Raw genomic sequence first — 14872 nt, forward strand, 5'->3', positions numbered from 1 at the left:
TGATTAATTTGTTATTTCTTATGTGTACTGTGTTCTTATAAGTGCTACGCAAGGTTGCTTAAAATCGCCTAAAAATCGTACTAATATTTCAAACTTGAAACAAATTTAGAGTTAACACAGTAGTATTTATCGCTTTTTACATGGACGTACTAATAGACATTAGATTCGACTCAACCAATTTAATGCCCATCAAATCTAAGGACTGCTAAAGTAAAGTATTAATTTAACTCTGACGCTTCTTGCGTGAAGATTTAAGGACAGCAAATCACTTGACATACTTAAATCATGAGCGTCAGTGTCTAAATTACTATATTAGGTCTATTAAAATAAGGACCAATAAGATATTGAGGATGCGCGCTATGTTTTGAGGAAATTATTATTTTTGTGCTAAAAATAATGATTATGCAGTATACAGATACTCATAGTCCGCAGAATTGAGATTAAAGTGAGTGCTTTTGCGATTAGTATTGCGGTACCAAATAATAATATGTCGCATATTATAATCCACCCACAGCACTACCCACAAGTCACCCCAACATTTATGAGGTTTACCTGTTGCTTTCTCTCATTTTGAACTTCACCAGTGCACGTTGCCGCTTCACTTCGTTCTCCCTTACAAATCTATCAAACTTTTCCACTCGCTCTTTGATCTGAGGTTATTCCTTGAGTTATTTTATTGGTATCTTGTGCACAGTTAAAAAATTAGCGATAATTTGAAAGAGGAATTCGGGGGAATACATTATGAGCCATGGTGACCCGTTCACATTTGCTGTTCAAATTGCTACAGATAAAGCAAGCAAGCGATAAGAATTCAGCCCAATAGTTAAGCTAAACGTTTTCTACAAGACAAGTGGGTCTAACGAGTATTTACTTTGGTTACCCACTAGTAAATACTAACGAGTATTTACTTTGGTTCTGCTTGTCAATATCATTAACACATTTAGTCAAACATGTTTCATCAGTACACAAGTGTTGATGTTTCGTTTTATTGATGGAGCTTAGTCATTGTGAGCAATGACTTTGAACCATTTGCGCAACTTCCGGTGCCTCTATCTTACTATATATAAAGCGAGACGATATATATATATATCTGTGCCATTTTACTGACACCACAGCATCAACTTTAACGCGACTTTCCGCAAAAACCGTAAAAGATATACAACTGAAACTTTTTTGACTGGGTCAAATGCTTTTATGCTTTTCAAATCAGTATGAAAAAATGAAAATGTATTACAACACCGTTGCTATGCAACCATTTGGTTTTTACCTAACTTCCTATTTCTCATATGATTTGCACGTGGGCGATCGTACAGACAGACAGACAAAGAGAATCTAGTGAGCTGATAAGAATAATATAATATAAATAGATTTATATATTTATATATAAATATATTTATAATATAAATACATAAATATATTTATAATATAAATATATTTATATATTTATGTTATATAGACACTTATAAGTGTCTATCACAGTTTAGCTAGTTTTAGTTCAGCTGACCTATGTCGCGGATTTAGTAATATTTTAAAGTACCACTTACTAAGTCAACTCCAGTACTGGCTCCTATTAAATATCCGCGGGTCGCCACCTTGCAGCTTGCGCAACTCCAGTACTGGCTCCTATTAAATATCCTCGGGTCGCCACCTTGCGCTTTATGTGCAAATAGAATGATACTGTTTTGGTCCGTATCGTAGTCACAATTCTGTCTAGACAACAGCTAAATAGTCAGATGATTGCGCCCATCGTCTACAAGTTTATCTAAATAGTTTAACATGTTTTAAATTTAGAAATATAGCCATTGGTTACTGTAGACCACAACAATGAAGCCGCCCAATAAACGCCAAGCTTTTACAGTGTTATCGCAGCTTTCATTTAATTTTAAAATATGAGTTTTTCTGACGATATGTTGAACAAGCAATTTGCACCATGGTGATGGTAAATGGTTTATAGGGTTAGGTCTCCTGACGTCTTTATCCTATTATAATAAGTAAGTCAGTAAAATCGTCCACAACGTTCAGCTTGCTACTAGCACTATAAATTTGTCTATCATGCTCGGAGTTTAGTAGTTGTTAAATTATTCTTATATTGCTGTTTCAAAATTGGATATGTACGGTTTTTTCCAAGGCGGAATGACAGGCTGAGCGCCGCCTAGAAAAATTGAAGGCGCTAGGTGGATTAAATTTGGAAAAAATCAAGAAATTTTAGTGCCGCTTTAAAAAAAATGCTTTCTATCAACTAAAGCATCACAGGAAACAGAGTAACCTGTTCGCCCATAACAGTTCAGACTATAAGAAGAGCGACCCCACCTAAATAATGACAATGAGAAATACATCCTCCTCATTTGTTTCAGAGGACTAACTTTCCTTCGTCATATTACTACTTGTAATAAATAATGCACTACTTTTCAATTGAATATGGTTAAAATGCTGATAATGATAAAGAATTGTATACAGAGGAATTTGCTGCATAATATACTGAGATCAAACTACCAATTTACAGGCTGTCGTATTATATAATACTAGAAAGCCCTTTGTCACAAGATTTGCGAGCGACATTTTGCTCAGTTTTGTGGTAATTACGTTGTGTTCAGTGCGAGCTACATTTTAATCGGCTGTATCTTCGGTTGTGACGGATATTTGTTGATAAAAACGGACTACCAAAGAATACTATTCTTCCTCCCTATGACCACGGGCTTTCTAGTTATATAATATAGTAAAAAATCCAAAGCCGCGTTTTCTGCAATTTATATTGCCAGATCACCGGCAAAATTATTATTTTTTAAATCTCAGTAGTCACGGTAACAACACATCCCCGTCCTACTCACAACAAGAGGAATATTTCCATAAAATATGCAGCTTCTTAATGGATGTACTTTCAACAAAATTCGCCTCATTATACTTCAAAGATAGGACCCAATTTCTTTTGATAGCAACGTTGAATTATTGAATATTAAAGCGTGGGTGTATTCGAGCACAACGGGGTTCATTAAATGGCGAATGATGATATGAAATCAGCTGTAGTAATCCTTACAATGACTTGTTGCGGTATTTGGAGGAGGGAAGATGAATTGGAATATTGCTAAACCACCTGTATTCGTTACGTTATTTGGCTAGAGTGCGGCGCGCGCGCAGTTCTAATGGTTCACGACATCATGCTTTTTTTTACATTATGTCGTAAGTCTATTTCAGACAGAAGAAGAATCAGAGATTGTGGAAACATTTGTGACAGATTTGGAAACATGTTTTTTTTTGGCTGTATATGTCCGTGAACTGAGTTGGATTTGCCCTGGTATGATACAGTGGCATGAGTACTAACATTTTAAGCCTCCTGTGAAATATTTGTAGCCGCATATATGCCTGGACTCATGTTAATTGTTAGTGCACATGTCCCTCTACCATACCAGATCGTTTCCAAATCAGTCCAGGTCAGTTACTACGGCTACAAGGGCTTGTTTCCAAATTGGTCACAAATGTTTCCACAATCTCAACTACTCTGAAACCAAAATGGAAACAACGCCCCAGAGCCCTTTCTGGACATGCTAGACCCGCCAAACTTCCTAGGGACACTTTTAGTATCAATACCAATCGATCCCAATCGGTTTCAGCTCAGTACAGGGCTTTCTAAGGCAATGTCCATTTGTTGTTCATTTCATTCATTCCATGAATCAGGGTAATATTTCGCACTTATGCCTGGACTAATGTTAGTACACATGTCCCTCTACCATACCAGATCGATTCCAAGTCAGTTCAGGGGGGGGGGGGGGTGGCGTTAACAGGCAACGTTACTGCGTGGTTGGTGGCGAGACAATCAGTGAGGGCGACGTTTTTATCAAATCTCGACTACTTAAGTGTTTTTGTTCCAATATTTGCAAAGTGACAAGTGGGTGCAAAAAATTACAATGGTTGTAATTTGGTTAAAATTTTGTAAAATAATTTATAGATTATTCCGCGATTGAGCCGGAGGTTGATTACGGTTGATTAAAAAGAATATATTGTTAAATGATTAAAAACGTAAGATATGAACGAAAGGTGGATAAATTTTGAATCATTAGTTTACACTTAACCACGCATCTCATACAAATTAATGAGATAAATCGAGATTGTCTGAACTTCAAATGTTGCCTTTTCATTGGTTAACTCAGCGAGCGTTTAGGAGATGATCTTCATATCTTAATAAATCTGAGTTAAGTGGCCACATATGACAGCTTGCTAAGTTATCTTTACTTTTTTGAGCATATTGCCATTGGTGACATCCTCATTTCTCTGGACCAGGCAGGTGTTATATTGGATAAATGATCGATTTTACAAAGTCATAAGCTTCCTTAATTTCATATATTTCCATTGATGATATTGTAATATTTGCAGTTACCGTAACTAACCATCCTTCAAGTCGTTATTAATTCTCTTTAATACAGCCCGTATTACTTACTTTAGGTATTATACGATATTTTATTTCAATTCGATTAGTTTACAAGCCTTATAATCGGAATAGTTCTGAAATACCAAAATTTGATTGGACATAAGATTCAAGATTGTCTTTGCAACTGATTTTCGTTGGTTCGGTTACTGGGATTTTAAAGTCAGTTTAATACTAGCATTAACGCAATAACGCATTAACCATCGTGCATCAGTTAAGTGGTAGATGTTGGACGAGGGTCCTCCCTTTGATCCTTCCCAAAGTCACTTTCTCCAGAACTCAGCGTTCAATCACGGGGAAATGATCAAAGAGTGATGATCCGACGACCGACACCATATTACAATCTTTCCTTGCGTTACAAAGTTACAACGTAGTTATACAATTTGTGCACACATAAAGGGTTAACAACCATTAATTTAATTGATCGCAGCTTGGTACCATTCTAATATCTGCTCGCACACGTTTTAGTATTGGAAATAAGCCGAGTTTTTAATTTCTCAGCAGTATTAAGTCGATCGATGGCTAGTTGTAACTGGAATATTTTATAAAGAATTTTCAGAATTGGTGTTATATTTTCACGTGTAATACTTGAACTGGTCATAAAATTATGAGATTTTATTTTAATGAAAGCTAACGTAGATGGCTTTATTATTAAATTTTAATTTACTTGTGCGTCATTTTTAGGGGTGCCAACTAAGATGACCTTAAAATTATAATTTGTTAAGTTACTAGTTTAGTAACTACTAGTTACTAGTAGTTGTTTAGTTACTAGTGAGTTTTAGTGTTTAGGGGAGCCATACTTACATCAATAATCCGTCCCTTAACGCTCTGGATTGTCGATATGGGCGTGGCATAATTATTTCTTCATTTCATTATCAGAAAATCCGACACACAACAACAATCTAGCCAACTTTCTCTCGCTTATCCATCTGGAGAATGCCCTTACTCAGTAAGCAGCGTTAACCAGCAACAGCTAAATCAGCGATAAGTACCAGTGTTTTATCTGTGGATAGCTCGAGATATTATCCCGACTGTCACTGAGCTTCTAACCGGTCTCAGCACGGTGAAGAGCGTTGTTGGGCCCTAACAATCCTTCTAACTGAGCAAAGGATTGTTAGGCCCTAACAATCCTTCTAACTGAGCAAAGGATTGTTAGGCCCTAACAATCCTTCTAACTGAGCAAAGGATTGATTTTTGTGGAGATTGGAGATGTTATGCGAGGCACTTTATTTTGACCCTTAATGGTTACTGGTCCGTCAATTTATATCGAGTTTCATTTGCTCACCGTCTTGTTAAATTATACTATTGTACGTGATTAAATATTTCCAATATACGACTTTATCCGACTATCAGTGGATATTGGATATTGGATAGCTGGGGTGGCCGATCAGATAACTTGATGACTGGTCACCAATTGAAGGTGCGGATATTTAATAATGCAAGCAATGCAATCAAGCACCCATGCACCTTCACTTTTTTGAGACGACGTTTTTTAATGTAATATCCGGATAGGAACATTTATTTATTTGATTATTTCTGTTTAATTTTATATTATTTTTTGGCATCAGCAGTTTTTGAGGTTTTCGTGACGAACCATCGACTAGCCGAGAACTAATTTAATCTAGTGGTGAACATCCATGAGTGAATGATGCAATTCAATCAAGCACTCATCTGTACCCGGGTTTAGTTTTTATTCTCAAAACTTGAAATTGGTTTCCGTTGAGCTAATGACAATGTTTCAAGAAGGGGTTTACATGTAAAATTGTTACGGACCTCTGCAATGCGTCTCTTGGTACTAATAATGTGCTGTATTTATGTTTACCAAACTTTCGCAATGTCTTTAAGTTTTCTCCCTCGCATTGAATGGAATCTATCGTTTTTCGTATCTTTATAATAACAAGATGGTTCTTAACATAATATATCTCCTCCTTTAATAGCGATCGTTAAACGAATGGAGACACCAGCAACTATGAGCGCTTCATTCCAAACTACATTTCCAACTACAGCTGTAATGGATCCTATCTACGACTTCAACCTGAATGTGGTGATAACTGTAACCATATTCCTGCTGGGAAGCGTAATCCTCGTACTAAATACTCTCCTATGCTTCTATTACTACAAGAAAAATGCTATAGTTTACGAGAAGCTTTTCTTCCTCCTTTCAGCTGTTGATGCCACGACAGGATTGGCTGCTCTGCTCCAAAGTGCCACCTTCATAGGGATTCTCACGGGCAGCGAAACGTTTGTCTCAGTGGTTCTCACTGTGACCTACGTCATATCTGCTGTATCCTTCCACGTCAGTGTTTTCTACAACGTGCTCCTTGCAGTCTGTCGTACTATTTCCCTTGCTTACCCGTTTTACTGTTTCCGCTTGAAACTCCTTTATTTGGCGTCAGGTCTATACCCCATACTCATGATAATCCTTTCTGTGTACGAAGTTGTTAGCGTTTATTCAAACAACTCCGCACTTGTGAATAGAATAACTCTTCTCTTGATATTTCCGCTTTGTGGTTCGGAAATGATTAATAATATTGATCCCTACTTTGACGATCTGGGATACTACCTTTTGCTGTTGGGTATTCCTTTTGTCTTGCCTTCTTTGATATGCGCAACTTGCTGCATCTTTGCTTTAATCAGTCTAAAAAAGAGCTCCCAAGAAAGGATGTCCGGTTGTACACCCAGAAGAAATGATTCAAAAGCAGGCTGCATAGACTCTGTAGTGATTGAGAACCACAGCATGAACGTTAGAGCAACAAACACAATCATCCAACTCTCCACCGCCTTCTTCATCTGCAACACCCTCTACTTCACCATCGAGTTCATTCTGCATGCATGGAATCCTGTGGAACTAATCCAATATGAGAATTACATAGTCTACACAGCTGCAAATATCCTGCCAATCCTCAACTCGATCATTAACCCTGCTATTCTCATCAACAGGGGTACAAAGCTGCAAACCTTCACTAGGAAAGCCATGAAGAACCCTCTCTCAGCCAGGTCACAAGCACTAGCTATCAGTTTGAAGGAGAAAGCTAGACGACAAAGCAGGCTTAAATTTTATTCCAACACAGTAGTTTGATCTGGATCCCAAGCTTAGAACTGTGATGCAATATGGACACGAGTCACGAATACTTAAGGGTCGCTTAAGGGTCGCTTTAGGCAGGGACATTTACACTTAATACAGATCAAGACCTAACGCCTCTTAAGATTTGTTAGCTTGAATGTCTGTGCCTTAAACGGTCCATTAACGACCGTCGCGTACGACCCTAAAGTTACCATTAACGGATTAATACAAAGTTTTCGTAATATTATGTGATTATAATAGGGATCTTCGTTCTATGTAAATTGTACGGGTATATGCCTCCCATAATGTATACGTTTCTTGTTCGAATAGCTTTTTAAATGTTTTGTTAAAACATTTTAGAATTAACTTTAAGATGTTGCTGGAATATTTCCTTAAATGCAATATGAGAGTTTGAGGGTTAGATTAACCAATTTGTGTAAATTATGTAGTACAGTTAGAGTTTAACGTTGAGCTAATGAATTCGATGTCTGTTTTATTTTATGTTCTTATTGCTTTGTTGTTAATTATATTATAATGGAACTTGCCGTTTTATTCATTTCATCTTGTCTAATTCTTTATAAAGAAGTCCTCAAATTCATGATACTAAACTTTAAATTACATTGTCTACATAATAGATGAATTAATGCATTACTTGAATATTTTTCACTGATACAATTTGTTCTGTTTTTCTTGTAAAATATCTCACTCTTATTAAATCTAACATTTTTAACTCAGGTTTTAGTTCAAATAGATGGAAACGACGACAGGGACAGCAACAACCTTCTATCACAGTATCCCTCTGCAGCTAATCTACTTTCACCATAACAACTTCAATGTCGTGCTAGCAATAACCATATTCCTGCTGGGAAGCGTCATCCTCGTTCTAAACACACTCCTCTGCTTCTATTACTACAAGAAGAATGCTATAGTTTACGAGAAGCTTTTCTTCCTCCTTTCAGCTGTTGATGCCACGACAGGATTGGCTGCTCTGCTCCAAAGTGCCACCTTCATAGGGATTCTCACGGGCAGCGAAACGTTTGTCTCAGTGGTTCTCACTGTGACCTACGTCATATCTGCTGTATCCTTCCACGTCAGTGTTTTCTACAACGTGCTGCTGGCAGTATGCCGAACAGTCGTCCTCTCCTGTCCATTCTTCAAATTCAAACTGAGAATCTTGTACTGTATATCAGCATTCTACCCAGTCGTGATGGTTATGTTGGCAGTGTACGAAGTGAACAGTGTGTATATCAACTACCATTCACTGATTGATAAGATCATGTTTCTAATCATATCCCCGCTCTGTGGCTCTGAACTGATTCACAACTACTACCCTGACTTTAATGATTTAGGATACTATCTGCTTCTTTTGGGCATTCCATTTGTGTTACCCTCCCTGATCTGTCTAGTCTGCTGCATCTGTGCTACAATATATCTGATGAGAGCAACAAAGAGAGATTCCGCAAGGAAGAAATACAGGATGAAGTCATCCAAAACTGGAGAAAATCTGAGGAGACGCCGGAAGACAAACTCTAGAGCAACGGTGACAATATTGCAGCTCTCGACTGCGTTCTTCATTTGTAACACTCTCTACTTCACGACGGAGTTCACACTGCAGGCATGGAATCCTGGACACATTCCACATGAGATGTATCTTGTGTATGTTGCGGCTAACTTCCTGCCTTTCCTCAACTCCTTGATTAACCCTGTAATCCTCATTAACAGGGGTACACATTTGCAGAAGTATATTAAGAGACATCTCGAAATGTTTTCTAACAGTTTCTCTTTTTGAAATATGCATGTTGACAAACACTTGGGCTCGTGAATCATCTGGTTTGTATAATTTATGATTTTGGGGAAGTCAGATTTTGAGGAAGTCATAATCTGATAATCGAGTTAAACTTATCATTAATTTGATAATATTGCACCATAAATTTTGAATATTAGGAATTATTGTACGTATTGTCTGCAGTCTGCACTTAACAACATAATCAAGCATTTTAATATTACCATCGATAATTGTTCATCATATCTATTATAGCTTTTGCGACTAATATAAATGCCAGTGATAAAACTATTTAACTTCTATAATATCTACTTGGACCTCTTCGTTGGCTTCTGATATAACACATATTACTAAATCTTGAGCTCTAATATAAGGGGTGGGAGGTGTGACCTCCCCCTTAAGAGTATGCCGGATGTAACTTGAAGAAATTGGTTCAAGCAAAACATGCTCCAACAAGAAAGTGCCAAAAATGATTTTAACCAAATTCACACAATTTTCTCAGCCATCGCCTGACATTTCTGGGTTTTTAACCCCTATTTATATTTTATAGCCTATGTCATACGTGTCCGGTACTTCTGGATTTCGCTGAATCCAATTATTAGAATATAACACTCTAAGTCTACATATAACTGAAAATTGCAACTTGATAATTTTAGCGCAAGAATTAGTAATGTAAAGACCAAACTAATTACGAAATTTGGTGGCTTCGCTCATGCGACAATCGACATGCGTGTAAAATCACAGTTCGAAATTGTAAAAAACAAAACATTTTTTAAAAGTGTTTAACAGTTTTTAAGAACAGCTGTAGCATGATAAAAGTTTACGATCCTCCCCGTATCAATGAGCTTACAACAACTAATTTTATGTTCTATGTCATACGTGTCCGGTACTTCTGGATTTCGCTGAATCCAATTATTAGAATATAACACTCTAAGTCTACATAGGGTAAAGCACATAATTTTGTCATTTTTTGGCAATTTTCCGACTGCCTGATATAAACCATGGGTTTTAACCTCGTCTGAAATTCCGATTTAGATGAAACCTCCACCATGTTATAGTAGACAGTCTAGGCAAGTTCTAACACAAAAATGATCGAAATTGCTGGGGTTGAAGATGTTCAAAAAAATTATTTTGAAAAAATGACAAAATTAGGTGACTTTACTTGATTTTGTCACCCCGAACCTAATTTTGTCACTTGAAGATTGTGCAAAAATTAACCGTTTCTCGGTATTTTAGACTACCTGGATGCATCATTCGAGCGCTTTTTTACCAACATTGACCTCAAAAATCCCAAAGATATGATGTTTTCATAGTTTTGTAGCTTGATGAAAAGATGACACTTTTTGGGTATCTAATCTTAGAAAATAGCCCCCAAATGCCCCTGAAACCACTGGCATCTTGAAAACTTTCTATGAAGCATGAATCAATATTGGTTACTGATTCACGAAACTATATTTACCAATAGCTCTTTAAAACCCAGAATTACAGTATATTTCTCGGCGAAAATATGCTATTATAAGTGTTTAAATGCTATTATAAGTGCCTTATACATATCCTATGGGCAAAAAAACTTCAGAATAGTTGTATAAGGCCATTTTCAACACAATCTGTGATTTACAAGAAATTTGAGAAAGGTCGATTTTTTTGACAAAATTAGGTACTTTTGGCAAAATCGAACCTAATTTTGTCACCCTCTGTAACTTGAACAATAATTGCGCTAGAGACTTGAAAATTTGTACGTATACTTCTGCTGTAGAAGATATTTGAAATATGCAATGGCATGAAGCTAGCTCAATTACTTTTGAACTAGCAATAAATCAAAATTTTGAAAATTCCTTAAGAAAACTTTAAGGATCTTATTTATTTTTCGGGTTAACAGTTTCGCCTTCATTTTTGACACAGATGCAAAAGAGCTAGAAACTTAAACTTTGTAGGAGCAGTTTCAGCAAAGTCTAAGCTTTCTTTTTATACACAAACCTTTTCTTTCAAGCTGAAATTCCGAGCCGAGGCAGTTTTTCAGAGCAAAATGACAAAATTAGGTACCCTGACAAAATTACGTGCCTTACCCTATAACTGAAAATTGCAACTTGATAATTTTAGCGCAAGAATTAGCAATTTAAAGACCAAACTAATTACGAAATTTGGTGGCTTCGCTCATGCGACAATCGACATGCGTGTAAAATCACAGTTCGATATTGTAAAAAACAAAACATTTTTTAAAAGTGTTTAACAGTTTTTAAGAACAGCTGTAGCATGATAAAAGTTTACGATCCTCCCCGTATCAATGAGCTTACAACAACTAATTTCCAATTGAATGGGGGCCAAATAACCGGTAATGTATGAGAAGTGTGAACCATCTGTTCAGAGTACAGAGCACAGCAGAGGAACGAACCATGTCGAATTTATCAATTTGAAGTGCGGTTACGGCTGTAATTCAGATAAAAATCGCGTTTGATATAGATTAAGGGCAGCGTAACAACGTTCTTTCACTGAAGCATGAAATAGTGTACCTTCTGCTGCAGTTTGAGTTAGTGACCACCTAAGAAAATGTAATCTATCTTAATGTTCCTTCTGAGATAAGATGTTGGTTTTCGTAGACTTTATAATATATTATATTATATGTTATTTTGTTATTAACTGTATCTGATAAAATAGTTCATGGTTAGTTCCGATTAGTAAGATTTTCAGTTGGCACTGATGAGCATCTTCATGCGAAACTAATGGTTTGTCATCATTTCGAAGTTTTAATTGTAAAAATCATCTGTAAAAAGATATATTATATGGTTTTTGAGTTGAAAATATGCTTGCCTTCTGTTGTTCGATTCGAAGTTCGTTTTGTTTGTTCATACATCTTTCCATTCTTACAGCAAACTCTCTTCTTTTAGACTCCAGTTCCTGATGGAACTCACTGTTTTAACTTTGGAATTTACCAGTTAACCGTTAAGAAATGTATTCTTATAATAATTTACTGAGTATCTCATACCTAATTCAGGTCAGTGCTCGAAAATATTACAGACCGCAATCAGGAGCTAATAAAATGGCAACCTAGTTAAGTTCTCGTGATAGAATAACTAAAAATTACTTCCCGAGACATAGTTGAACCCTGAAGATAAGAAATACCTGATCCACTACCGCCATTTCCTGTTGCTTCTGCAGAAGTAGAGTGCTCTGAAGGGTTCTAGTACCATCTTTAACTAGGGCCCACTCACTCTGAAAGTAAGATAACGTCAGAGTACCTACTTCCTGACTCCTTAACAACCCCCTGCGGCCTGCAGCTCATAATTAATTGGACTGAGGTGCTGGCGAGACGTTTTAGGGAGTTGAAGGCACGTCAGTGATAACTATGCTTAACTTTTGGAATTTATAGTTCTAATTTTTAGTTCTAAATTTGGATGTCCTGCTTTACGTTTTACGTAAGAATACCAGATTATGGAACGATCCGATAGAATAAGTGAAAGTAAACAAGACTTTTGATTTAATAAGTTGTTTTATTTAATTGCACGCTTCGACTCAAGAATATGTATCCTTATAAAAGATAATCGTACACTTACTCAAGCGTTACTGTGTTTACTTGTGCAAACATTATTCATGGACAACTATCACAAACAGACGCGGACGTACAGAAGAATTTCAACGACAATACTGCGACAGTACTGCGGTTGTACTTTGATAGTACTGTGCCAGTGTGGTAGTACAGCAGTCGAAATTCTCATGTACGACCTCAAAAGCATTCTTAAAAGCTATGTTGAAATAAAAAGTATTGTGAGCTTTTTAAAACATTCTATAGGATAGGTTTTCTTAGAAAATTGACAAATGAAACACAGGTTTGCTATGCTGGGGAAAATAGTTACAGTATCTATATACTGTAAAAACAGATATTTTCGCGGGCACTCATATCCGCGTTTTTTTAAATATAATTGTTTGCGCGGCTTCAATTTTCTTTGATTGTAATCTTAAAGTAGGGCCAAAAAATTCCACGAAGTAAGGAGACTCAAGTAATTAGGCGCCATCTAACAGTTAAAAAGCTAGCCTTATTGATATTTCATTCACAGTTTTACAGTATACTGTGATACAGTTACTGTGATTCAGCCACTCTTTAATTACTTTACCACCAACTGGTCACTCCTGGTCAACTATATCTTCTCCATGATGTACAGACACCCCCCATCGGTCACTCATATTGTTAGAAATACTAAGAACGATATAGGTATTAGATTTGTCACGCCTTTTACCTTCCCAGTTCCCATTTCTAAGCGGTGATAACGGGTGCACGTATCAACATTCAACAAGTGATGACTTCTATTCTGTTACCTGATATCGTGATACTATCATGATATTATTGGGGTTCGCTGTTGTACCATTTCCATTGATCGTATCGCTTGCAGTATCATGAATTTTGTTTTGCCGAATAGATGTGATTAACTAAAACTCAACTGTGTGTGCGCTTTTTAAAGCCACGTGTTTCAATTAAATGTTAAATTATTATTATTAAATATTGCTTTCATATTCCTTACAGCCCACCATCACAGTTCATTGCATTAGAATGATAGACGTACATTTGGTAGCGAGATGATAGCACAGTTACTGTTCTTCTTCTCATCACAACTGCTTGAGTGCAGTACAGAGGATAGTGATGCAGGTCAGTGTTACATTATTCTCAATATTAATAAACTCAATTAACCAATAACTTATCATGATAACTAGTTCCGGCCTGAACCAGTGCAGTAGTTCTAATATATTATTATAATCTGTATTATATTGGTTATTAGTAACCGGATATCATGTAATATCTGTATTATATTGTGTGATGTTTAGTTATTTAAAGTTCGGAAACCGTGTGTTATAAGCAGGTGATCACTCCATAACCCTAACAGGGTGGTTGCCAGTGAAACAAGGAGCAATATTAAACATAGATCTGGACACCAAGATACTGGAGATACAGACAACAACAACCAACTTCATAGATATACTTGACTTTTGGGTGGTAGACTCAGTTGGTGAACTCGAGGCGGATTTTGAGTGGAATATGGCTAACCCGAGCTTGGTGACGTCTTGCAACTCTAGAAAACCAGATAAAAGTGTTCTATTCCACCGAGTAAATATTCTTATGTTGACAATTATATTCAAACGCTTTTAAACACCCTTCAACGAGTTTGGAGTCAGTGATATAAGTTAACATTTTCGTCTCTTCTTTCCGCCAGCTTAAGGGCAATTAAACATATTATTTGCTGAATCTTAGTTCTGAGCCACAATTCAGGTACCAAAAGTTGGGAAACGCACGTGGAAATTCCGGAAGAGTGCAGAAGAGATAACAATTCATTGCAACGGCGTGAAAGTGTTGCAATTTAATTTCACTGGTACGCACTGCTCCAAAACTCTGACGGAAGTAAGCGATAGGATAAAGTTCTCGTTCGTTGACTCGGCATCTCGGTTTTACAGAGTATTGCAGAGGGGTGAGGGGTCAGACTTTTCTAAAGCAAGTGAGTCCTCCTTAAATTAACGCTAGATGCAGACTTTACTTATTGAGGTCGAATAAATCGATTGCCTACTTGATTAAACTTTTTAATTTTTCTGCATTGTTTTTCAACAAATAGGGACAATTTGT

The 14872-nt window shown here is 36.6% G+C and overlaps 3 protein-coding genes across 3 annotated transcripts in view; all 3 read left to right on the forward strand.

Annotated features, from left to right (window-relative positions):
- The window catches only part of LOC134823189 (polyunsaturated fatty acid 5-lipoxygenase-like), a 1185970-nt gene that overhangs the window by 49263 nt on the left and 1121835 nt on the right, over positions 1–14872 (forward strand). The gene's annotated exons all lie outside the window — the stretch shown is intronic.
- The window catches only part of LOC134823215 (actin-related protein 2/3 complex subunit 1A-A-like), a 36743-nt gene that overhangs the window by 854 nt on the left and 21017 nt on the right, over positions 1–14872 (forward strand). The gene's annotated exons all lie outside the window — the stretch shown is intronic.
- Positions 8236–9273, forward strand: LOC134823704 (uncharacterized). The gene has a single exon (XM_063835237.1). It carries the CDS (start codon positions 8236–8238, stop codon positions 9271–9273), a length of 1038 nt encoding a protein of 345 aa, XP_063691307.1.

Source organism: Bolinopsis microptera, chromosome 11 (genome assembly GCF_026151205.1).
Source record: "Bolinopsis microptera isolate Bmic1 chromosome 11, MBARI_Bmic_1.0, whole genome shotgun sequence".
Taxonomy (NCBI): Eukaryota; Metazoa; Ctenophora; class Tentaculata; order Lobata; family Bolinopsidae; genus Bolinopsis; species Bolinopsis microptera.

What these genes read in the sequence shown, in the direction of transcription:
- LOC134823704 (XM_063835237.1), top strand. Translation starts at nt 8,236, where the DNA reads ATGGAAACGACGACAGGGACAGCAACAACCTTCTATCACAGTATCCCT.